The 26144-nt window shown below is 43.7% G+C and overlaps 1 protein-coding gene across 1 annotated transcript in view; it reads right to left on the reverse strand.

Annotated features, from left to right (window-relative positions):
- Positions 1-24961, reverse strand: part of LOC115106754 (actin-binding LIM protein 1-like) — a 115429-nt gene extending 90468 nt beyond the window's left edge. Inside the window, exons 1-3 of the mRNA XM_065008067.1 lie at positions 24885-24961; positions 3808-3991; positions 3377-3489 (exon numbers count right to left, since the gene is read on the reverse strand). Of these exons, the coding sequence (XP_064864139.1) occupies positions 3377-3489; positions 3808-3956 (262 nt within the window). The 5' untranslated portion in view covers positions 3957-3991; positions 24885-24961. The remainder of the gene's footprint in view (positions 1-3376; positions 3490-3807; positions 3992-24884) is intronic.
- Between the last annotated feature and the right edge of the window lie 1183 nt (positions 24962-26144).

A 26144-nucleotide genomic window follows, 5' to 3' on the forward strand; every position in this document is an offset into this window, starting at 1 on the left:
TGTTTCTAGATTTAATTTTGGATTGGAGATGCTTAATGTGAGTCTGGAAGGAGAGTTTACAATCTAACCAGACATCTAGGTATTTGTAGTTGTCCAGAGTAGTGATGCTGGATGGGCGGGCAGGTGCTGGCAGAGATCGGTTGAAGAGCATGCATTTAGTTTTACTTGCATTTAAGATTAGTAGGAGGCCACGGAAGGAGAGTTGTATGGCATTGACTCTCGTCTGGAGGTTAGTTAACACAGTGTCCAAAGGAGGGCCAGAAGTATACAGAATGTTGTTGTCTGCGTAGAGGTGGATCAGAGAATCACCAGCAGCAAGGGCGAGATCATTGATGTATACAGAGAAGAGAGTCGGCCCGAGAATTGAACCCCGTGGCACTCCCATAGAGACTGCCAGAGGTCCGGACAACAGGCCCTCTGATTTGACACACTGAACTCTGTTTGAGAAGTAGTTGGTGAACCAGGCGAGGCAGTCATTTGAGAAACCAAGGCTGTTGAGTCTGCCGATAAGAATGTGGCGATTGACAGAGTGGAAAGCCTTGGCCAGGTCGATGAATATGGCTGCACAGTAATGCCTCTTATCGATTGCGGTTATGATATCGTTTAGGACCTTGAGCGTGGCTAAGGCGCACCCATGACCAGCACTGAAACCAGATTGCATAGCGGAGAAAGTACAGTTGGATTCTAAATGGTCGGTAATCTGTTTGTTAATTTGGCTTTCGGAGACCTTAGAAAGGCAGATTAGGACATACTGTATAGGTCTGTAGAAGTTTGGGTCTAGAGTGCCTCCACATTTGAAGAGGGGGATGATCGCGGCAGCTTTCCAATCTCTGGGAATCTCAGACGATATGAAAGAGGCTAGTAATAGGGGTTGCAACAATTTCGGCAGATAATTTTAGAAAGAGAGGGTCCAGATTGTCTAGCTCGGCTGATTTGTAGGGGTCCAGATTTTGCAGCTCTTTCAGAACATTAGCTATCTGGATTTGGGTGAAGGAGAAATGGGGGAGGCTTGGGCGAGTTGCTGTGGGGGGTGCAGGGCAGTTGACCGGGGTAGGGGTAGCCACATTACAGCCTTATTCTAAAATTGAGTAAATTGTTGTTGTTTTCTTGTAATTAATCTACACACACTATCCCATAATGACAAAGCAAAAGCAGGTTTTTGGAAATGTTTGCAAATGTATAAAAAATTTAAAAACATAAATAGCTTTGGGTCCTTGTTTTTGAAAGAACAGCAGATTTTTGTCCATTTAAAATAACATCAAATTGATCAGAAATACAGCTTACAGATGGTAGGCAATTAATGTCACAGTTATGAAAATTCAGGACACTAAAGAGGCCTTTCTACTGACTCTGAAAAACACCAGAGAAAGATGCCCAGGGTCCCTGCTTATCTGCGTGAACCTGCCTTTAGGCATGCTGCAAGGAGGCATGAGGACTGCAGATGTGGCCAGCGCAATAAATTGCAATGTCCATACTGTGAGAAGCCTACGATAGCCCTACAGTGAGACAGGACGGACAGCTGATCATCCTCGCAGTGGCAGACCACGTGTAACAACACCTGCACAGGATCAGTACATCCTAACATCACACCTGCGGGATAGGTACAGGATGGCAACAACAACTGCCCGATTTACACCAGGAACGCACAATCCCTCCATCAGTGCTCAGACTGGACTTGTAGGCCTGTTGTAAGGCATGTCCTCACCAGACATCATTGGCAGCAACGTTGCTTATGGGCACAAACCCAATGTCGCTAGACCAGACAGGACTGGCAAAAAGTGCTCTTCACTGGCGGGTCGCAGTTTTGTTTCACCCAGGGGTGATGGTCGGATTTGCGTTTAACGTCAAAGGAATGAGCATTACACCAAGGCCTGTACTCTGGAGCGGAATGATTTGGAGGTGGAGGGTCCGTCACAGTCTGGGGCAGTGTGTCACAGCATCATCGGACTGAGGTTATTGTCATTGCTTGCAATCTCAAAACTGTGCTTTACAGGGAAGACATCCTCCTCCCTCATGTGGTACACTTCCTGCAGGCTCATCCTGACATGACCCTCCAGCATGACAATGCCATCAGCCATTCTTTGTGTGATTTCCTGTAAGACAGGAATGTCAGTGTTCTGCCATGGCCAGCGAAGAGCCCAGATCTCAATCCCATTGATCACGTCTGGGACCTGTTGGATCGGAGGTTGAGTGCTAGATGCATTCCCCCCAGAAATGTCTGGGAACTTGCAAGGTGCCTTGGTGGAAGAGTGGGGTAAAATCTCACAGCAAGAACTGGCAAATCTGGTGCTGTCCATGAGGAGGAGATGCACTGCAGTGCTGAATGCAGCTGGTGTCCACAACAGATACTGACCTTCTTTTGATTTTGATCCCCCCCCCCTTTGTTCAGGGACACATTATTCAATTTATGTTAGTCACATGTCTGTGGAACTTGTTCAGTTTGTTTCAAGTTGTTGTATCTTATGTTCATACAAATATTTACACATGTTGATGAAAATGAACACAGTTGACAGTGAGAGGACATTTCTTTTTTTGCTGAGTTTAGTTGAATATCTGGGGTATCAGCATTTGTGGGTTCGATTACATGCTCAAAATGGCCAGAAACAAAGATCGTTCTTCTGAAACTCGTCAGTCCATTCTTGTTCTGAGAAATGAAGGATATTCCATGTGAAAAATTGCCAAGAAACTGAAGATCTCATACAACGCTTCGTACTACTCCCTTCACAGAACACCACAGACTAGCTCTAACCAGAATAGAAAGAGGAGTGGGAGGCCCCGGTGCACAACTGAGTAAGAGGACAAGTACATTAGAGTGTCTAGTTTGAGAAACAGACGCCTCACACAAGTCCTCAACTAGCAGTTTCATTAGATGGTACCCGCAAAACACCAGTCTCAATGTCAACAAAGAAGAGGCGACTCCGGGATGCTGGCCTTCTAGGCAGAGTTCCTCTGTCCAGTGTCTGTTCTTTTGCCCATCTTACATTTTTTTTTTATTGGCCAGTCTGTTATGGCTTTTTCTTTGCAACTCTGCGTAGAAGGCCAGCATGTTCCAAGTCTACAGCCTGTGTTTAACAGCTACCTTCAGACCCTCTCTTCAAAATAAATTGCATTATGTTGGCCTGCACTCAACTATTTTGTCCAGTGTTCTCACTAACAAACCAACATATTTCCCCAAAATATTACTGTACTTATTACTGAATACTTTATATTGGTTACTAGTATTTTACAGAGTTCTGGTGGTTATCACAGACAATGGGTTACACACATCATATGAACTCAAATAAATTGTTTGGTACATTTTTTTTGTATTTGAGTTTAAATATTAGTTCAATGTAACTACAGTACTGTAATTATAGTGGAGACAGAGGCTACTTACAGTTGGAGTCGATGAGGTCTTTGCCAGGTCCTGGGGACATGGGCTGGACACAGTACTGACACAGACAGTCTTTGCCATTGAAGGTGACCCTATCCCCAGCAGGAAATGGTCGTCTGTGGGAGAGACAGAAAGATACATGGACAAATGATCAGACACCAGACGGATATAGACAGATGTGTAGCACGGGTCACATTAGGGTACATCAGTTTGGGAATATTCAGTGTATTGATTAACAGTGTATGATGAGGTGAATGTGTGTCAGCATTGTTGGAGTGAGCCGATTGACCCATTTGAAGACTGCAATCAATGCAGACGAGGATGCAGGCAGGATGATAAGAGTAAAATGAATGTGAACAATAAGAGTAATGAGATGGATAATGAGTAATTCTGCTAGCTCTTGACCAGGGCTCCTTTGAAAAGGAGATTCTTACTTGCAGATGGTGCAGACAAAGCAGGCAGGGTGGTAAGTCTTGCCTAGGGCAGTGACCACCTCTCCCTCCACAAAGTCCCTACAGCCGTTGCAGCGTGTACCGTGCATTCGCTGGTAGTCCAGGGTACACAGGTAGTCTCCATTTTTCATGAAGAAGCCTCCGTGAGCCAGGTCACAGCCACACACTGCAGGGACGCAACAGAAGTCAGTAAGTCATGCTATTCATATATCCTGCTTGCATCCATATATATATATATATCTATATCGCCGTTGTAAATGAGAACTTGTTCTCAACTGGCCTACCTGGTTAAATAAAGGTGAACAAAAAAAATATATCCATCCAATCATCTGTGGTAGAATTACAACATTATGTTAAGCACATTACTTTTATATTAGAATGTATTCCTATTTACATTCTCACTATTTTTTTCTGAGATGAGCCTCTGAGGTTTAACACTAACAGTCGATATATGATGGTTTGGTGAGAAGACAACATTCCATTCCATGAGCAGTGTCTGTGAAATGATGATCTGTCTGCCAGAGTGAGGAGAACCCTCCCTCTAGGTTATTAATGAATACTGGACTTCATAAATTTAAGGGAAGGACCTAGTGTCCCATGTTGCATTAGTATTTTTGGATATACAAGTAGTAAATGAACTAGAGATGGATATTTGGCACCATGTAAATATCTTGTAAATATGAGCGCACAATGTACCTGTGTATAATTTCACATATGTTTTTTGTTATGAGGACTGAGGATGACTATAAAGAGTTGTGTCCGAACCCTGCTTATTTGGGCTTTAACGGTCACCCAATGGTGCACTAATTATTAATAAAGTTTGATGGTTTTGAGGAAATCTGAAAATCTATTTGTTGATCTTCCATGTGTACGACTGCAGGAATGTGTGTTTGTGTCTCCATTTGACAAAGGGTATGACAACAAAACAATCCAAAAAATAAAATGCCAAAACCTCTGTGGATATGTAAGGTTAAGTATTGATTGTATTTCCAGAGACAAGAACAATATCTTCCACCTTCAAATAAATACATTATTAAGATGCCCCCTCCTGGGGTCTTCCCTATTGGATTGCTAGCACTGCTGTATTTTGCACTTGTAAATAATGTATTATTTTTCCACATGTATGTTTTGGGATGTACACTAGTGTCTATTAATAACAAACTGTTGTAGCCCATTCCTGCAGTCAATGATCAAATACACCCTCTTCTGTTATTTATATAACTATTTCATAATTAATAAAGCTTATTTTAAAAAACGGACAAATCCGGTGTTTCTATGTCGAACTGTTTTGTTATATTTCAGTCCTCTGTGATGTATATAAAGTGTAAAATTGTGATGCTAATAAAAAATGTAATACATTTCAACTACTGTGGGGAGAACAAGTATTTGATACACTGCCGATTTTGCCGGTTTTCCTACTTACACAAGCATGTAGAGGTCTGTCATTTTTATCATAGGTACACTTCAACTGTGAGAGACGGAATCTAAAACAAAAATCCAGAAAATCACATTGTATGATTTTTAAGTAATTCATTTTAATTGTATTGCATGACAAGTATTTGATCACCTACCAACCAGTAAGAATTCCGGCTCTCACAGACCTGATAGTTTTTCTTTTAGAAACCCTCCTGTTCTCCACTCATTACCTGTATTAACTGCATCTGTTTGAACTCGTTACCTGTATAAAAGACACCTGTCCACACACTCAATCAAACAGACTCCAAACTCTCCACAATGGCCAAGACCAGAGAGCTGTGTAAGGACATCAGGGATACAATTGTAGACCTGCACAAGGCTGGGATGGGCTACAGGACAATAGGCAAGCAGCTTGGTGAGAAGGCAACAACTGTTGGCGCAATTATTAAAAAATGGAAGAAGTTCAAAATGACGGTCAATCACCCTCGGTCTGGGGCTCCATGCAAGATCTCACCTCGTGGGGCATCAATGTTCATGAGGGAGGTGAGCGATCAGCCCAGAACTACACGGCAGGACCTGGTCAATGACCTGAAGAGAGCTGGGACCACAGTCTCAAAGAAAACCATTAGTAACACACTACGCCGTCATGGATTAAAATCCTGCAGCGCACGCAAGGTCCCCCTGCTCAAGCCAGCGCATGTCCAGGCCCATCTGAAGTTTGCCAATGACCATCTGGATGATCCAGAGGAGGAATGGGAGAAGGTCATGTGGTCTAATGAGACAAAAATAGAGCTTTTTGGTCAAAACTCCACTCGCCGTGTTTGGAGGAAGAAGAAGGATGAGTACAACCCCAAGAACACCATCTCAACCGTGAAGCATGGAGGTGGAAACATCATTCTTTGGGGATGCTTTTCTGCAAAGGGGACAGGACGACTGCACCGTATTGAGGGGAGGATGGATAGTGTTGGAGCGAACCATTGAGGAAAGCTCAGTATTGCATGTAGATAGGTTTGGCTGCTAGGCTGAAGTAGCAAGGACATGCACATTAAGAGAAGATGATATCCAGGCCATATGACACCCAGACCATACTCTATTTTTGAAAGAATACATTAACCAAGACCATACGTGCATTCATGACAGCTGAACGTGTTATGGTCAGCAGGATACAAGAAGAAAGATGTAGGCAAGATAACTGATGACTAACACGTAAAACATAAGCATGCAATACATACATTATTTTTAGAACATGGAAAGAGTTCTGCCATCCTTGTAACCAAAAGCAGATACTAAGGGGGAGTAACATTTACATATGTGATGTACACAAATACTATGTATGTATAAAAGCAGAGCCAGTGCTGAGAAGCGGCGGCTGTTCCGCGGACCAGCACGGCTCTTAATAACTTGTATTAAAGTCTACATTGAATTCACAAAGTTCTTCTGAGAGTATTATATTTCTGAAACAATTATCCACGACAATAGGGCCATGTATCGCGAGATCTTGGCCAACAACCTCCTTCCCTCAGTAAGAGCATTGAAGATGGGTCGTGGCTGGGTCTTCCAACATGACAACGACCAGAAACACACAGCCAGGGCAACTAAGGAGTGGCTCCGTAAGAAGCATCTCAAGGTCCTGGAGTGGCCTAGCCAGTCTCCAGACCTGAACCCAATAGAAAATCTTTGGAGAGAGCTGAAAGTCCGTATTGCCCAGTGACAGCCCCGAAACCTGAAGGATCTGGAGAAGGTCTGTATGGAGGAGTGGGCCAAAATCCCTGCTGCATTGTGTGCAAACCTGGTCAAGAACTACAGGAAACGTATGATCTCTGTAATTGCAAAAGGTTTCTGTACCAAATATTAAGTTCTGCTTTTCTGATGTATCAAATACTTATGTCATGCAATAAAATGCAAATTAATTACTTAAAAATAATACAATGTGATTTTCTGGATTTTTGTTTTAGATTCCATCTGAGGTATATACTTTTGTTTCAAAGTACAGATTTGTAGAAACTCTGTGACCCTGATTTAGTCCACTGCAGTAAAAGGTTAAGTGAGATGTAGGCATTGGTCTGATACACATTGTCTGAAGTACAATAGGCCAACGTAGCTACTGTAGTAGGTCAAAGCTGTGTGCTGGACAACCTTGGGGTCCTGGGTGGTGCAGCGGTCAAAAGCATTGCCTGCAATGCAGAGGCACTACTACAGCCAGGCTGTGTCACAACCGACCGGGAGCCCTATAGGGATAGAACGGCACACAATTGTCCCATTGAGGATATGTAGAGATGAGCCAAGGGACCAAATTCAGGGAGAAAATGAGGTTGAAAAAAATATATGCTTGTGGCCATACCACCATGCCTGTTCAGGGTCGGGCCTGGTTAGAACTGGGATAGGAGACCACCTGTGAATACCAGGTGTAGTAAACAAAGAAAACATAATTATTAAGAGCGAAAACCATGGGTGGAGTAGGCATTGTAGTGCTCATGTCATTTTCATTTACATTACATTTAAGTCATTTAGCAGACGCTCTTATCCAGAGCGACTTACAAATTGGTGCATTCACCTTATGACATCCAGTGGAACAGTAGTGCATCTAAATCTTTTAAGGGGGGGGGGGGTGAGAGGGATTACTTTATCCTATCCTAGGTATTCCTTAAAGAGGTGGGGTTTCAGGTGTCTCCGGAAGGTGGTGATTGACTCCGCTGTCCTGGCGTCGTGAGGGAGTTTGTTCCACCATTGGGGGGCCAGAGCAGCGAACAGTTTTGACTGGGCTGAGCGGGAACTGTACTTCCTCAGTGGTAGGGAGGCGAGCAGGCCAGAGGTGGATGAACGCAGTGCCCTTGTTTGGGTGTAGGGCCTGATCAGAGCCTGGAGGTACTGAGGTGCCGTTCCCCTCACAGCTCCGTAGGCAAGCACCGTGGTCTTGTAGCGGATGCGAGCTTCAACTGGAAGCCAGTGGAGAGAGCGGAGGAGCGGGGTGACGTGAGAGAACTTGGGAAGGTTGAACACCAGACGGGCTGCGGCGTTCTGGATGAGTTGTAGGGGTTTAATGGCACAGGCAGGGAGCCCAGCCAACAGCGAGTTGCAGTAATCCAGACGGGAGATGACGAGTGCCTGGATTAGGACCTGCGCCGCTTCCTGTGTGAGGCAGGGTCGTACTCTGCGGATGTTGTAGAGCATGAACCTACAGGAACGGGCCACCGCCTTGATGTTAGTTGAGAACGACAGGGTGTTGTCCAGGATCACGCCAAGGTTCTTAGCGCTCTGGGAGGAGGACACAATGGAGTTGTCAACCGTGATGGCGAGATCATGGAACGGGCAGTCCTTCCCCGGCAGGAAGAGCAGCTCCGTCTTGCCGAGGTTCAGCTTGAGGTGGTGATCCGTCATCCACACTGATATGTCTGCCAGACATGCAGAGATGCGATTCGCCACCTGATCATCAGAAGGGGGAAAGGAGAAGATTAATTGTGTGTCGTCTGCATAGCAATGATAGGAGAGACCATGTGAGGTTATGACAGAGCCAAGTGACTTGGTGTATAGCGAGAATAGGAGAGGGCCTAGAACAGAGCCCTGGGGACACCAGTGGTGAGAGCACGTGGTGTGGAGACGGATTCTCGCCACGCCACCTGGTAGGAGCGACCTGTCAGGTAGGACGCAATCCAAGCGTGGGCCGCGCCGGAGATGCCCAACTCGGAGAGGGTGGAGAGGAGGATCTGATGGTTCACAGTATCGAAGGCAGCCGATAGGTCTAGAAGGATGAGAGCAGAGGAGAGAGAGTTAGCTTTAGCAGTGCGGAGCGCCTCCGTGATACAGAGAAGAGCAGTCTCAGTTGAATGACTAGTCTTGAAACCTGACTGATTTGGATCAAGAAGGTCATTCTGAGAGAGATAGCGGGAGAGCTGGCCAAGGATGGCACGTTCAAGAGTTTTGGAGAGAAAAGAAAGAAGGGATACTGGTCTGTAGTTGTTGACATCGGAGGGATCGAGTGTAGGTTTTTTCAGAAGGGGTGCAACTCTCGCTCTCTTGAAGACGGAAGGGACGTAGCCAGCGGTCAGGGATGAGTTGATGAGCGAGGTGAGGTAAGGGAGAAGGTCTCCGGAAATGGTCTGGAGAAGAGAGGAGGGGATAGGGTCAAGCGGGCAGGTTGTTGGGCGGCCGGCCGTCACAAGACGCGAGATTTCATCTGGAGAGAGGGGGAGAAAGAGGTCAGAGCACAGGGTAGGGCAGTGTGAGCAGAACCAGCGGTGTCGTTTGACTTAGCAAACGAGGATCGGATGTCGTCGACCTTCTTTTCAAAATGGTTGACGAAGTCATCTGCAGAGAGGGGAGGAGGGGGAGGGGGAGGAGGATTCAGGAGGGAGGAGAAGGTTGCAAAGAGCTTCCTAGGGTTAGAGGCAGATGCTTGGAATTTAGAGTGGTAGAAAGTGGCTTTAGCAGCAGAGAGAGAAGAGGAAAATGTAGAGAGGAGGGAGTGAAAGGATGTCAGGTCCGCAGGGAGGCGAGTTGTCCTCCATTTCCGCTCGGCTGCCCGGAGCCCTGTTCTGTGAGCTCGCAATGAGTCGTTGAGCCACGGAGCGGGAGGGGAGGACCGAGCCGGCCTGGAGGATAGGGGACATAGAGAGTCAAAGGATGCAGAAAGGGAGGAGAGGAGGGTTGAGGAGGCAGAATCAGGAGATAGGTTGGAGAAGGTTTGAGCAGAGGGAAGAGATGATAGGATGGAAGAGGAGAGAGTAGCGGGGGAGAGAGAGCGAAGGTTGGGACGGCGCGATACCATCCGAGTAGGGGCAGTGTGGGAAGTGTTGGATGAGAGCGAGAGGGAGAAGGATACAAGGTAGTGGTCGGAGACTTGGAGGGGAGTTGCAATGAGGTTAGTGGAAGAACAGCATCTAGTAAAGATGAGGTCGAGCGTATTTCCTGCCTTGTGAGTAGGGGGAAGGTGAGAGGGTGAGGTCAAAAGAGGAGAGGAGTGGAAAGAAGGAGGCAGAGAGGAATGAGTCAAAGGTAGACGTGGGGAGGTTAAAGTCGCCCAGAACTGTGAGAGGTGAGCCGTCCTCAGGAAAGGAGCTTATCAAGGCATCAAGCTCATAGATGAACTCTCCGAGGGAACCTGGAGGGCGATAAATGATAAGGATGTTAAGCTTGAAAGGGCTGGTAACTGTGACAGCATGGAATTCAAAGGAGGCGATAGACAGATGGGTAAGGGGAGAAAGAGAGAATGACCACTTGGGAGAGATGAGGATCCCGGTGCCACCACCCCGCTGACCAGAAGCTCTCGGGGTGTGCGAGAACACGTGGGCAGACGAAGAGAGAGCAGTAGGAGTAGCAGTGTTGTCTGTGGTGATCCATGTTTCCGTCAGTGCCAAGAAGTCGAGGGACTGGAGGGAGGCATAGGCTGAGATGATCTCTGCCTTGTTGGCCGCAGATCGGCAGTTCCAGAGGCTACCGGAGACCTGGAACTCCACGTGGGTCGTGCGCGCTGGGACCACCAGATTAGGGTGGCCGCGGCCACGCGGTGTGGAGCGTTTGTATGGTCTGTGCAGAGAGGAGAGAACAGGGATAGACAGACACATAGTTGACAGGCTACACAAGAGGCTACGCTAATGCAAAGGAGATTGGAATGACAAGTGGACTACACGTCTCGAGTGTTCAGAAAGTTAAGCTTACGTAGCAAGAATCTTATTGACTAAAATTATTAAAATGATACAGTACTGCTGAAGTAGGCTAGCTGGCAGAGGCTGCGTTGTTGACTATGTAGGCTAGCTGGCAGTGTCTGCGTTGTTGACACTACACTAATCAAGTCGTTCCGTTGAGTGTAATGGTTTCTACTGTGCTACTGTGCTGCTATTCGGGGCTAGCTGGCTAGCTAGCAGTGTTGATCTACGTTACGTTGCGTTAAAAGAACGACAATAGCTGGCTAGCTAACCTAGGAAATCGCTCAAGACTACACAATTATCTTTGATACAAAGACGGCTATGTAGCTAGCTATGTAGCTAGCTACGATCAAACAAATCAAGCCGTTGTACTGTAATGAAATGAAAAATGTGATACTACCTGTGGAGCGAAGCGAAATGCGACCGGATTGTTGAGTGCGGAAGTTCTGTTACGTTAAGGACGACGAATAGCTGGCTAGCTAACCTCGGTAAATTAAGATAATCACTCTAAAACTACACACTCTAAACTACACAATTATCTTGGATACGAAGACAGCAAAGACAACTATGTAGCTAGCTAACACTACACTAATCAAGTCGTTCAGTTGAGTGTAAGTTGTGCTGCTAATCGGTAGACGGTGGACTAGCTAACGGTAGACGTTAGCTAGCTAGCTAGCTGCAGGGCGGTGTAGACTGCGTTAGGACGACGAAATACGATAATTACGCAATTATCTATGATACAAAGACGGCTATGTAGCTAGCTAAGAAGAAAAATTGCTAAGATTAGACAAATCAAACCGTTGTACTATAATGAAATGTAATGAAATGTAATACTACCTGCGGACCGAGTGCAGATTCGACCGCTCGCTCCAACCCGGAAGTTTAATACATTTTCCTTTCTTTTATACCGTGAAAGTGATTACACAACATTATTATACACCATAACTGCTGGGTGTTCTCCGCCAGCAGAGGGCCTGTGCTACTTCTCCCCACATCAATTTCATCCACCTCGGTGGAAACGACTTGGAATACAGCAAGGTGGCGGCACTGGTGCGGCAGATGAGTGAATTTAATGGTGGTCATCCGAATGTTTTCCGGGACAACGGTGGTTCCGAAGGTGTGGAGTGCATCTGACAGATGAGGGCAATGCTCTCCTCTGTAGAAGCAAGATGGAGAAGGGTGTAATTGCAGCCCACAATTCAGGGCATTCTTGCATGTGGAATGCCCACATTCCTGCACCCGAGGAACCCTCTTCATACTTCTATTGATCCATTTTTACGTTAGGACTTTTTAAGTTAGCTACACAGGCAGGAGCACTCCAGTGCAATAGGTGGCGGTAATGCACCATAACGTTGGATGCCAACCGCCTTTAAATCCCATAGAAGAAGAGGTGGGAGCAACAACGCCGGTAGGTGGCTAGCTAGCTAGGAAAACGGTAGACGGAGTCCTTACTGGCTCACCTTAGTTGTCTAGCTAACTGGCAATAGTAGCCAAGGATGTTAGCCATCTTATTTGTGCTTATTACACACAGGTGTCAAGTGTCAAGGCCAACAGTTTACACAGATGACTTCATCCATGTGAAAAACCTTCCATAGCAAAATATAGCTAGCTTCCTTTCCTTGTAGTTTGCCTCTAATCCAACTGGTGTTAGCTGGGAACTAGCACTGTTGCTGTGCAACCCAAGTGCTTAGAACTCTTGAGATTCAGCTGAAAATACGTTAGCATTGTCAGAAATGCTACGAAAATGTAGCACATCATTGGTTCTTAATGGACGGAAATGTGAGATTGATAAATGAATAATGTAATAAAAACTGTTGCACCTACAAACGTATTCAGTCCAAATGGATCCAAGTCTAATTGTTACCTTATTGACGCTGTAGCCTCGTTTTAATCCGACGTCTAGAATTTGAGCTAAGTTTGTGCAAAACATTGTCTGACGACTCTAATGCTAATGACCCTGTCAAAAAATACAGTATAGTGGTTCTCGGTAAAGTCCGAACTGATCATGACGAGAGGTGGGGAGTGTGTTGTGTGGGTTATCGTCTATCAACGATGATTGACAGCCATCGTCGTTGGAGACGACATCGTGATGTGACATGATGGCACACAAGAACGGAGTCGGTCAGTGGGCAGCACACGAGTGGCATTCCGAGTCATTTTAATATTTCTATTTGCTCTGGCCTATTTCAATAAATATGGTATACCGAATGTAGTCTAGACAGAGCGGAGAATTCCACCAAAGCAGAGCAAAATGTCCCGTCAGAAAATACATCTCTCGGGCTTATTCGGACACTTCCTAACTTTCTTGTGTTTAACTGTTTAAAAAACAGAGACTATATACCCTTCTCTCTCCCTTCGATAGGTTTTGACTATAACTTGGGGCTATATGCTTTCATCGTTTTATGCATCAAACAATGAATGAATCTGGAGTTACATCTCAAAAAGTTGTTTGCATAGCCTAAAAACATAAGGTAGCAAGGGAACTAATAATAAGAGAACAAACAACATCAATAGCCGATAGAAAAATCATTGTGAAGTTTAAGAAGAGTGGAAAATATACGGTGCATTCGGAAAGTATTCAGACCCCTTCACTTTTTCCACATTTTGTTACATTACAGCCTCATTCGAAAATTGATAAGAAAAATATATATTTAATCCATCTACACACAATACCTCAATGACAAAGCGTAGTATTCAGATCCTTTGCCATGAGACTCAATTGAGCTCAGGTGCATCCTGTTTCCTTTGATCATCCTTGAGATGTTTCTACAACTTGATTGGAGTCCACCTGTGGTAAATTCAATTGATTGGATATGATTTGTAAAGGCACAAGCCTGTCTATATAAGGCCCCACAGCTGACAATGCATGTCAGAGCAAAAACCAAGCAATGAGGTTGAAGGAATTGTCCGTAGAGCTCTGAGACAGGATTGTGTCGAGGCACAGAACTGGGGAAAGGTACAAAACAAATTCTGCAGCATTGAAGGTCCAAAAGAACACAGTGGCCTACATTGTTCTTAAATGGAAGCATCATGCTGTGGGGATGTTTTTCAGCGGCACGGACTGGGAGACTAGTCAGGATCGAGGGAAAGATGAACGGAGCACAGAGAGATCCTTAATGAAAACCTGCTACAGACTGGCGTGAAGGTTCACCTTCCAACAAGATAATGACTAAGCACACAGCCAAGACAACGCAGGAGTGGGACAAGTCTCTGAATGTCCTTGAGTGGCCCAGGCTTGAACATCCCTGGAGAGACCTGAAAATAGCTGTACAGCGACGCTCCCCATCCAACCTGACAGTGCTTGAGAGGATCTGCAGAGAAGAATGGGAGAAACTCCCCAAATACAGGTGTGCCAAGCTTGTAGCATCATAGCTAAGACTCGAGGCTGTAATTGCTGCCAAAGGTTCTTCATCAAAGTACTGAGAAAAGGGTCTGAATACTTATGTAAATGTAATTTTTGGGGGACAAAAATGTCTAAAAAACTGTTTTTGCTTTGTTATTATGGGTTATTGTGTGTAGATTGATAAGGAGGGGAAAACAATTTAATCCATTTTGTAATAAGGCTGTAACTTAACAAAATGTGGAAAAAGTGAAGGGGTCTGAATACACTGTACCTTGACATTCGGGGGTCTTTATGCTTTAAACGGGACATCCTGTGTGTGCAGGCCCTTACACTTTTTTATGGGCCTAATGGTAAAGACATGTAATTTAACACAACACAATCTTTCGTTATGATTCGTCCAGTTGTAGCGCGCTATTTTGCGCTATAGCTCAACGCTGCTTTTAATTTTCTTAAAAATTAATTGGCGGTTGGCCAATAAGGGGCAATACCATTGTACATAACCACAATGGGACAACGGTTGACATCACCCAACCCTATATTGTACTATGCTACACTGAAAAGAAAGTGTCAATAATCTGAATCCCAATATTGCCCATATGAGGAAAGTTCATTCCAGAACATCAAGGTTCCTTCGCTGACAATTTACAGATATTGCTTATTGTATTTGTAATTTAGAACTCTAAGTCTGCATTCCAATTGGCCTCCATTACTTATTTAGTGCAGTATTTTTGACCAGGTCCCATGTCAATGTAGCCTACATCCTCACTCTGAATTGACTTTCACATACAGCTTAGTTACTTTCAACTAAAGTTAGTTACATTCAACTATGGTAGTTTACGCAAATGAGTATGGATGCTGATCAATGTCTAAATGTGTTGACCTGATATCTCAGTTGAAACGAACACAGCTTTTACACACCAATTACCTTCAGAAGTCACATAATTAGTTAAGTCAACCTGTGTGCAATCTAAGTGTCACATGATCTGTCTCATGATCTCAGTATATATACCCCATGTTCTTAAAGGCCGCAGAGTCTGCAACACCACTAAGCAAGGGGCACCATGAAGACCAAGGAGCTCTCCAAACCAGTCAGGGACAGAGTTGTGGAGAAGTACAGATCAGGGTTGGGTAAAAAAAAATATCCGAAACATTGAACATCCCACGGATCCATTTTCTAAAAATGGAAAGAATATGGCACCACAACAAACCTGCCAAGAGAAGGCCGTCCATCAAAACTCACGGACCAGGCAAGGAGGGCATTAATCAGAGAGGCAATAAAGAGACCAACGATAACACTGAAGGAGCTGCAAAGCTCCACAGCGGAGATTGGAGTAACTGTCCATAGAACCACTTTAAGCCGTATACTCGACAGAGCTGGGCTTTACGGAAGAGTGGCCAGAAAAAAATAGCTTCAAGAAAAAAATAAGCAAATACATTTGGTGTTCGGCCAAAAGGCATGTAGGAGACTCCCCAATCATATGGAAGAATGTACTCTGGTCAGATGAGACTAAAATTGAGCTTTTTGGCTATCAAGGAAAATTATATGTCTGGCGCAAACCAACAACTCTCATCACCCCAAGACACCATCCCCACAGTGAAGCATAGTGGGGGCAGAATCATGCTATGGGGATGGTTTTCATCAGCAGGGATTGGGAAACTGGTCAGAATTGAAGGAATGATGGATGGCGCTAAATACAGGAACATTCTTGAGGGGAACCCGTTTGTCTTCCAGAGATTTGAGACTGGGACAGAGGTTCACCTTCCAGCAGGACAATGACCCTAGGTATATTTCTAAAGCAACACTCGAGTGGTTTAAGGGGAAACATTTAAATCTCTTGGAATGGCCTAGTCAAAGCCCAGACCTCAATCCAATTGAGAAACTGTGGTATGACAAAGATTGCTGTACACCAGCGGAACCCATCCAATTTGAAGGAGCTGGAGCAGTTTGTCTTGAAGAATGGGCAAAAATCCCAGTGACTAGATGTGCCAAGCTTATTGAGACATACCCCTAGAGACTTGCAGCTGTAATTGCTGCAAAAGGTGGCTCTACGAAGTATTGACTTTGGGGGGTGAATAGTTAACCACACTCAAGTTTGCATTGTTTTATTTCTTGTTTGTTCCCCAATAAAATATATTTTGCTTCTTCAATGGCCTGTTGTGTAAATGAAATGATACAAACCCCCCAAAAATCTATTTTATTTCCAGGTTGTAAGGCAACAAAATAGGAAACATGCCAAGGCGGGTGAATACTTTTGCAAGCCACTGTAATTAAATCTAAAATTCAACCACCCACTTGAATTACCTTTCTATTGGAATTTAACACCATTTCAATGGTTACAAAGTTCTGATGATTTTGTTGAAATTATATTGATGAAACAACCTGTTAGTCAAGTTAAAGGAAGACTCAGCAAAATGACGTTGCCATAGCAGATATTGAGATGAGCGAGATGCAAGACTTCGCTCACACACACAGTATCTGCGCATGTGCACGGGTTCACTTCAAGCTGTTCACATTGTGATAGCCACTCGACCAAAAACAGCAATGAAGTTGAGCCTCATGCTTTAACGCTCTTAGTTGTTGCAGAAATTTACCCACTACGCTGTTTACTTTCTGCATTTATGCCATATAACTGAATCTACATTTAAGTCCATGTATTTAAGTTTAAGTTTTACCCTAATTTCAATGTTTACAACACTGGTTGAAATGAGATGAAAACAATACTGGTTAATGACTTTTTCAAATCCAATGTATTTACCATGATGATTCCACATCACAATACATTGACAAATTATGTTGAAACAACGTTGATTCAACCTATGTGTGCCCAGTGGGAATTGAGCCTGGGGACGGGGTTATCTCCAACTAGGAGTGTCACAACTGCCACCATTCACTTAATGCATGACAGTTAAACGTCAAGGTATTTATCTTGGACCAGCAGCTCTGCAGACTCAAAATAGACTATCTGTGGCTGGGGATTTACCATGGCCTGTTAGTTCTCAGTCAGTCAGCACAGCCCAGACCGCTACAGTCAATACAGCCTGCTGGTCGTCAACAGTGTGAATGAAGATCTATGGCCCCGCACACACTCAGGTTTCACAATTGGATGTACAACTGATTTTTTTGGTTGATACAATAGAGAGTAGGTCTGCACAAAAATCTTTACACAACCATTGTGTGGTGTCTCCACAACGTAATTATTTGTGTGCAGCTCTGTTGTATGAAAACAGTTGCGTCAAATGCTGTATACATCAGTGGTAAAAACAATGTGTGGGACTAGATCATCCATGGCACTCCAACAGTCCAACAGACGTCTTAAAGCAGCACGCTCTGAGACTGCATGCAAGGCTACTCTCTACCAGCACCTATACCCAGATATCCTTACATGGCTTTAGTCAGTGGGTTTGGATGGATGATTTCAAAGAGGAAGTTCGATTGCCCATATCACTCCCATAGATTTTTAGCTAGCGGTGGCTAAATTTAGCTGAAGTTTGTATTGGTTGTTTTCGGTGGTCCCTTAACCTAACATCAAGTTGTAAAACCCTGAACTTCCTCTTTAAATGGTCCAACCACAGAGGTCTGAGAGGACCTATGGTGCTGTTGTATTTCTATCTGTTGTAGGATCTGATCAATTACCATTGACCTATATCCCATCATGGGTCAGCTCCCTGTTATCTTCAACTTGAAGATCACTGATCTGTTATTATGTGACCTATTACACTTATATTGCACTTTGTTTTGCATATTTCATTAGTATGCAGAGAGGTTGAGTTGTATAAATGTGACAGAATAACAGTTCTGTGTTTAATAAAACTCTTTCAGTTTAAAGAGACAGTGTTTTGGCAGGTCGGAGACAACTTAATTATAGCCATACAATTACCATATGAGTAATGTACGATACATTGTGCAATTACAAAAGAGAGCATAACAAAAGTCCTACCGCATTGGAAAAAGCCAGAGAACTGAGGACTAGGAGCCTGGGACGGTTCAATGCTTGAGATAACTAGGTCTAATCGTCCTTATGCAACGAGCCACATTCAATCCCAGGGATGAATAGGACAGAGAGAGAGAATAACGTTTAATTGGATCAAGGCTCAGAGTTGCGGGTGTGACAAGATTAGTTCTTTACCAAATCAATTTCAGTCAGAGGTACAGTATATGTGTGTGCCAAATGACATCCTATTCTCTAGTGCACTACTTTTGACCAGAATCCATAGGGCTCTGGTCAAAAGTGGTGCACTATGTAGGGAATATGGTGCCATTTGGGACGCACATATATTTAATTGGTCCTCAGACCACCTCATCTAAAGTAGGTTTAGGCCACACAGCCCAGGCTGGTTTGCATGCCAGGTAACGTTGTTTGGCGTTATCATGGCTTGTGTTTGTCTCCCTATGTGAGAAGCTGCGAGTTATAAACCATTCGTATTTGAAAGTGAAATGCATGCACAGTGCCAAGATGAGCTTTTCTCTGAGCGCAGCATGCAATGAGTTCCTTTATAGACAGTCACGCACAAATACCATGTGGGGTTTGTGTCCTGTGTCTGTGTGTACGTGTACATGTCTGCATGTGAACAGTATTTGCATGTGCAGGAGTGGCACTGTGGGAGTATGTTACAACCAATTTTTCTGGAGACAACACATCAGAAAGTACTCTATCACAGAGATCTCAATAGAACCATGCACACATTTTTAGCATAATGAGTATGTCTGGCTGACATACGTGTAGGAGGGAGCATGTTGTAACAACAATGCAAATTAAGTTAAAGTGGGTGTCCCAAATGGTACCCTATTCCATATATAGTACACTACTTTTGGCTAAGGCTCATAGGGCTATGGTCAATAGTAGTGCACTGTGAAGGGTTTCAACTGTTTCAACAAGTTTCAACTGTTCTGCCTGTGGCTATGGAATCCTGACCTGTTCACCGGACGTGCTACCTGTCCCAGACCTGTTTTCAACTCTCTAGAGACAGCAGGAGCGGTAGAGATACTCTTAATGATCGGCTATGAAAAGACAACTGACATTTACTCCTGAGGTGCTGACTTGCTGCCCCCTCGACAACTACTGTGATTATTATTATTTGACCATGCTGGTCATTTATGAACATTTGAACATCTTGGCCATGTTCTGTTATAATCTCCACCCGGCACAGCCAGAAGAGGACTGGCCACCCCTCATAGCCTGGTTCATCTCTAGGTTTCTTCCTAGGTACTGGCCTTTCTAGGGAGTTTTTCCTAGCCACCGTGCTTCTACACCTGCATTGCTTGCCGTTTGGGGTTTTAGGCTGGGTTTCTGTACAGCACTTTGAGATATCAGCTGATGTAAGAAGGGCTATATTTGAGAGACCTAAGACAACATGGCATGGTAGCAACACATGACAACAACATGGTAGCAACACAACATGGTAGCAGCACAAAACATGGTACAAACATTATTGGGCACAGACAAGGTGGAGACAATACACCACGCAAAGCAACCACAACTGTCAGTAAGAGTGTCCATGATTGAGTTTTTGAATGAAGAGCTTGAGATAAAACTGTCCAGTTTGAGTGTTTGTTCCAGCTTGTTCCAGTTGCTAGCTGCAACAAACTGAAAAGACCCAGGGATGTGTGCACTTTGGGGACCTTTAACAGAATGTGACTGGCAGAACGGGTGTTGTATGTGGAGGATGAGGGCTGCAGTAGATATCTCGGATAGGGGGGAGTGAGGCCTAATACCCTGACGACACTGCTCGCATCGCGTGAGCGAGCATTGCAAAATAAATGTAGAAATCTATGTTATTAATTTACTGCACCCACACTGCTCGCCCGCATCAGCGAGCATCTGCGTTGCCAAGGGCTAAAATAGAAGTCCTTTCTATTTCTGACGCAGATCGCGCTGCAAGTCCTGCCTCTCCCAACTCCTCATTGGTTTATATAAGCAGGTACCCACGTGCCATCTCCTCATTGGTTATTCCCACCTGGGTGATTGAAAGACAAACTGTTTTGCCGGTTGTCGTGGAAATACTATGAAAGTTTAGATGACAATCACTATATAAGTTCAAAGATGAAAAAGCCTGGAAGGAGGAGAGATGACTAGAAATGATTCGGTTGACCGTTTTATGTGTGGATTAATTGTCAGAGTAGAGTAGAGAGACCTTGTGCATTTCAGGTAAAATAACAACCTAATGTTTATGTCCAAGGACAAATTAGCTAGCAACAGCAAGCTAGCTAGCTAAATTGCCATAAACGTTTAATGCTTTTCGACCTGTCCCCAAATGAATGTCATTGGTTCAGAGTTTGTTTTGATATTTTAACCTGCGTGTCAGGATCGTGTTTGGTGTAGGGGGACAAAATAAATGTATGCACGATGGCGCACGTGCGCAGCCGGTTTGGGTTCCGTGTAAGAGTGTTTTATAAATTAACATCAACCAGTGGGTCTTGCAATGGGTATACAGAGTTTACAGTGCAGTGATGCTTCCTATAAGGGGCATTGATGGAAAATCTGATGGCCGAATGGTAAAGAACATCTAGCCGCTCGAGAGCACCCTTACCTGCCGATCTATAAATGATGTCTCCGTAATCTTTTTTATTTATCTCATTTACAACTGCGACCTGGCGTAATCTAGCGTAGGTAGGATGGTCATTTGAATCAGGGTTAATTTGGCAGCTGGGGTAAAAGAGGAGCGATTACAATAGAGGAAACAAGTCTAGATTTAACTTTAGCCTGCAGCTTTGATATGTGCTGAGAGATGGACAGTGTCTAGCCATACTTCCAAGTACTTGTAAGAGGTGACCATCTCAAGCTCTTCACCCTCAGAGGTATTAATCACACCTGTGGGGAGAGGAACATTCTTCACAGGACCTTTATTTTGAAGGTGTTCAGAACAAGGTTAAGGGTGGAGACACTAAGAAAGCTTGGTTGTAAAGCATTTAACACAACATTTGGGGAGGGGCGAGCTGAGTATAAGACTATCATTTGCATATAAATTGATGAGAGAGCTTCCTACTGCCTGAGCTATGTTGTTGATGTAAATTGAGAAGAGCGTAGGGCCAAGGATTGAGCCTTGGGGTACTCCCTTTGTTTTCTGACTTTATACACTACACTCTTTGAGAGGGGTAGTTAGCAAACCAGGCCAAAGAACCCTCAGAGACACCAATACTCCTTAGGAATGGAATGGTCTACCATATCAAAAGCTTTGGCCAAGTCAATAAAAATAGCAGCACAATATTGCTTAAAATCAAGGGAAATGGTGACATCATTGAGGACCTTTAAGGTTTCAGTGAAACATCCATAACCTGAGCGGAAACCAGATTGCATACCCGAGATAATAGTATAGACATTGAAAGCCAGTCAGTTGATTATGGACAAGTTTTTCCAACACTTTTGATAAACTGGGCAAAATAGGCCTATAACAGTTATGATCAGCTTGATCTCCCCCTTTACATAAATTACAAACCGTGGCTGCCTTCCAAGCAACAGGAACCTTCCCAGAAAGGAGAGACAGGCTTGGCGATGATATGGTCAGCAACCTTAAAGAAGAAAGGGTCTAACCATCTGACCCAGATGTTTTTTGGGGGTCAAGTTTTAGGAGCTTCTTTAGCACCTCAGACTGCCTGCAGGGAGAGACTTTGTTGCGGGGCAGAGGACAATGAGGGAAAATCATCATGGATAGTCGCATTAGACGGGGTGGGAGATGAGGAAATATTGGACGGGCAAGGAGGCATGGCTGAGTCAAATAGCAATCCTGACTTAATGAAGTGGTGATTAAAGAGCTCAGCCATGTGCTTCTTGTCAGTAACAAGGACATCATCAACTTTAAGGGTCATTGGTAGCTGTGAGGAGGAGGGTTTATTCTCCAGGTCTTTAACTGTTTTCCAGAACTTCTTGGGGTTAGACCCACAGAGAGAACTGCTCCTTAAAGTAACTAACTTTGGCCTTCTGGATAGCCCGAGTGCACTTATTTCTCATTTGCTTGAACGAGAGCCAGTCAGCCTGAGTATGGGTGTGCCAAGCCTTTTGCTAAATGCAATTCTTGAGGTGGAGTAACTCTGCAAGATCACGGTCGAACCTCGGACTGAACCTGTTTTTAATTCTAATTTTCTTTATGGGATGAGACAAGATAGTAGCTACTACAACAATTGGATACCACGAAATTGGGGAGAAAAAGGGGTAAAAATTTTAAAAAAAATATATATATATATATATATATATATATATATATATCAAAAAAGAAGGTCCATGCTGATTCTATACCATTTTACAGAGGCCAGTTCATGAAGGAAGGCTTGCTCATGAAAGTTTTTTTAGCAAGCGTCTATGACAAATCAGGACAGGTCGTTTCACTGAGCAGCCATTACGAACACAGGCTGTAAAACAGGGATCACTAAGGTCATTACAGAAAACACCAGACTGATACCTATCACGATTATTTGTGAGGATAACATCAAGGAGAGAAGCCTTTTCTGCGTGTTTGGAGTCATCCATTATGGAGTCCCATTGCTTTAGGACTTGGTCAGGTGGTTTAAGCATGTCCCAGTTTAGGTCACCTAGCAGGACAAATTCAGACTTAGTGTAAGGGGCCAGGAGAGAGCTTTTAGGGCAGTAGGATCTGATGACCTGGCTAGCTAACTAACTAATTGGTAGTCTCGCTTTCCGGACTCAGTGCGCTCCATCCCCAGTCTGAGATGATACAGCAGCTGTGGGAAAAGAGTAACTAATTGGATGATCAATCTGTTTACTATCAGATTCACATCAAGGCACTTGTCACCTTTACACAACATGGGATAACAGGCCATCACACACTGTAGTCCTCTGGAACATGGGTGAAGAAGCACAGACTGTGATCCATTGGGAACAGACGGCTTTAGTGACTTCACTTGCACTGGGCTCACACTTGGGGCTGTAATTAGTGACCAGACAATTTCAATGGAAGGAGGAGACAAGGACACACAGCGATTTAACGGTCGCCGATGAGAGGACTAGCAAAAATAATTGAAAATGTCCTAATATTATTCACTTCTGTGACACAACCACACGACAGTCGATCGGGAGAGGGAAGCTTGTGCTAGCTAGCTTTGACATTGGCTAATAGTGCTGAGCGATAATTTTTGGATTCTTAAACAAGCAATTCACTGACATCGGTTCAATTATTAGATTTCAATATTTTTTGTGAGCTCAATGCATAGTTTCTCTAGAGTTAAAACAGATCAAGCCCAAACTGTGATGTAGTGGGGAGTTGGTTTTCAACAGGCCAATATTCCAAATAGTTTAGAGCAGAAAATGTGGTAATTAACTACAATAACCATAATCCATTGTGCACACACTTGTCCGGTCTGTGTGTCTTTCACGCCTGCTAAATAAAAGAGACAGAAGAATGCAGGATCAAGAGGGATAGAGATACGTTGCTGCTCATGGTATGTCTACCTGAAAATACTTGATCTACATGATTGATAGTTGGTATTCAGCAGTCATAAAAGTATGCCTTATTTACTTAGAAAAACTACTAAAATAGTGATTTAGTCAGACAGCATAGGCAGCAGCTCTATTAAGATGAGATGATGAATTGGAAATAAATAATAAAGTAATCAAATAAAACAAATGTAATATACACAACTTAAATATTTTATTAAAGTAATTCTGCATTTAGACTAGGGACGCAAAACACTTCATACTATTTGGTATAGCGGAACAAGAAAGCAAGAAAGAGATTGATGGCAAAACCAAGCCTGCACGACGATATGCATTGCTATGGGGATTTCAGTAAACGAACAGTGCAAATTAACATCCGGTAGAAAACAACGCTACAGTAGAAGGCAAAAGTTTAAATGAAATTAAATCTCATTTTATTTGTCACATGCGCCGAATACAACAAGTGTAGACCTTACAGTGAAATGCTTACTTACAAGCCCTTAAACAACAATGCAGTTAAGAAAATACCTAAAAAAGTAAGAAATAAAAGTGACAAATAATTAAAGAGCAGCAGTAAAATAACAATAACGAGGCTATATACAGTGGGTACCGGTACAGAGTCAATGTGCAGGGGCACCGGTTAGTCGAGGTAATTGAGGTAGTATGAACATGTAGGTAGAGTTATTAAAGTGACTAAAAGAGAGTAGCAGCAGCGTAGAGGGGGGGCAATGCAAATAGTCTGGGTAGCCATTTGATTAGATTTTCAGGAGTGTTATGGCTTGGGTGTAGAAGCTGTTTAGAAGCCTCTTGGACCTAGACTTGGCGCTCCGGTACAACTTGCCGTGCTTTAGCAGAGAGAACAGTCGATGACTAGGATGGCTGGAGTCTTTGACAATTTTTAGGGCCTTTCTCTGACACCGCCTGGTATAGAACTCTAAATTACTTGAACTCTGGCGGGAAGTTCCGTCTACTGTGGCAGCTGACGGCCTTTACCGTTGTGCTCTCATTGAAAACAAAAAAAAATATTGAATTTGAAATTTTAAAAAACGTATGTTTAAAAAAAGAATCGTACCGAAACCGAACCGAACTCAAAAAGCACTAATCCCTCAGCACTATTGTCTAACAACACAACTGCCATCATGCATGCTGTTTGAAGGCTACACTCACCCTGGGAGAGCTCAATGACTTGAATATGGATTATCTCTAAATCGGAGTCCCCCGTTACTGTACTTAAACCCTCAAATGATCTCAAGGGTTTGGTACTGTACTTACCTTTACAGGTGAAGCACTTCAGGTGGAAGTGCTTGGACTGGACCCGCAGCACCTCACCCTTACATGGCTCCCCACACTTGTAGCACTGAATCAGAGGCTTCTCATTGGAATGGTGTGTGTCCTGCGCATGTGCCACTAGAATAGAACAGAGATAGACATGAACCACTATAATCACACACATTATAGGTCTGGTTTCCCGCACACAGACTAATCCTAGACTTAGATTTAGAAGCATGTATAATGGAGATTCTCCATGTATACTGCTTTTTAGTCCAAGCGTATAAAGCGTCTCAGTGCTAAAAGTGCTAGATCCAAAAGGCAAAACTGATCCCACATTAGCACTCCTACTATGAGATACTTTAAGAAAACGAGTCCTGGACTAGGCTAGGGTGGGTGATATATATATATATATATAAATTAATTCAATTAATTTGAATTTACATTACTGTTCAAAAGTTTGGGGTCACTTAGAAATGTCCTTGTTTTTGAAAGAAAAGCACATTTTTTGTCCATTAAAATAACATAAAATTTAGAAATACAATGTAGACATTGTTAATGTTGTAACTGACTATTGTAGCTGGAGATTTTTATGGAATATCTACATAGGCGTACAGAGGCCCATTATCAGCAACCATCACTCCTGTGTTCCAATGGCACGATGTGTTAGCTAATCCAAGTTTATAATTTTGAAAGGATAATTGATCATTAGAAAACCCTTTTGCAATTATGTTAGCACAGCTGAAAACTGTTGTCCATTAGAGTGTCTAGAAACAGACGCCTCACAAGTTCTTAACTGGCAGCTTAATGAAATAGTACCCGCAAAACACCAGTCTCAATGTCAACAGTGAAGAGGTGACTCCGGGATGTTGGCTTTCTAGGCACAGTTGCAAAGAAAAAGCCATATCTCAGTCTGGCCAATAAAAATAAAATATTAAAATTGGCAAAAGAACACAAACACTGGACAGAGAAACTTCAGTGCTGTTTACGCTGTGCACCTTCCTACTCACTCAGACACCCCTCCACCTGCCACCCACAACACAGATGAAAGATCACTTCTTCCTCTCTGACAACAAGCAGTTTTAGCTCAAGAATACCAAAGTAACCTGTTTAAATGACAATTACCCTGTAGCACTCACATCTGTAGCCATGAAATGCTTTGAAAGGCCGGTCTTGGCTTACATCAACACCATCATCCCAGAAACCCTGGACCCACTCCAATTCGCATACCACCCAAACAGATCCACAGGATCCTGGACTTCC

The sequence above is a fragment of the Oncorhynchus nerka genome, linkage group LG23 (genome assembly GCF_034236695.1).
Source record: "Oncorhynchus nerka isolate Pitt River linkage group LG23, Oner_Uvic_2.0, whole genome shotgun sequence".
Classification (NCBI taxonomy): Eukaryota; Metazoa; Chordata; class Actinopteri; order Salmoniformes; family Salmonidae; genus Oncorhynchus; species Oncorhynchus nerka.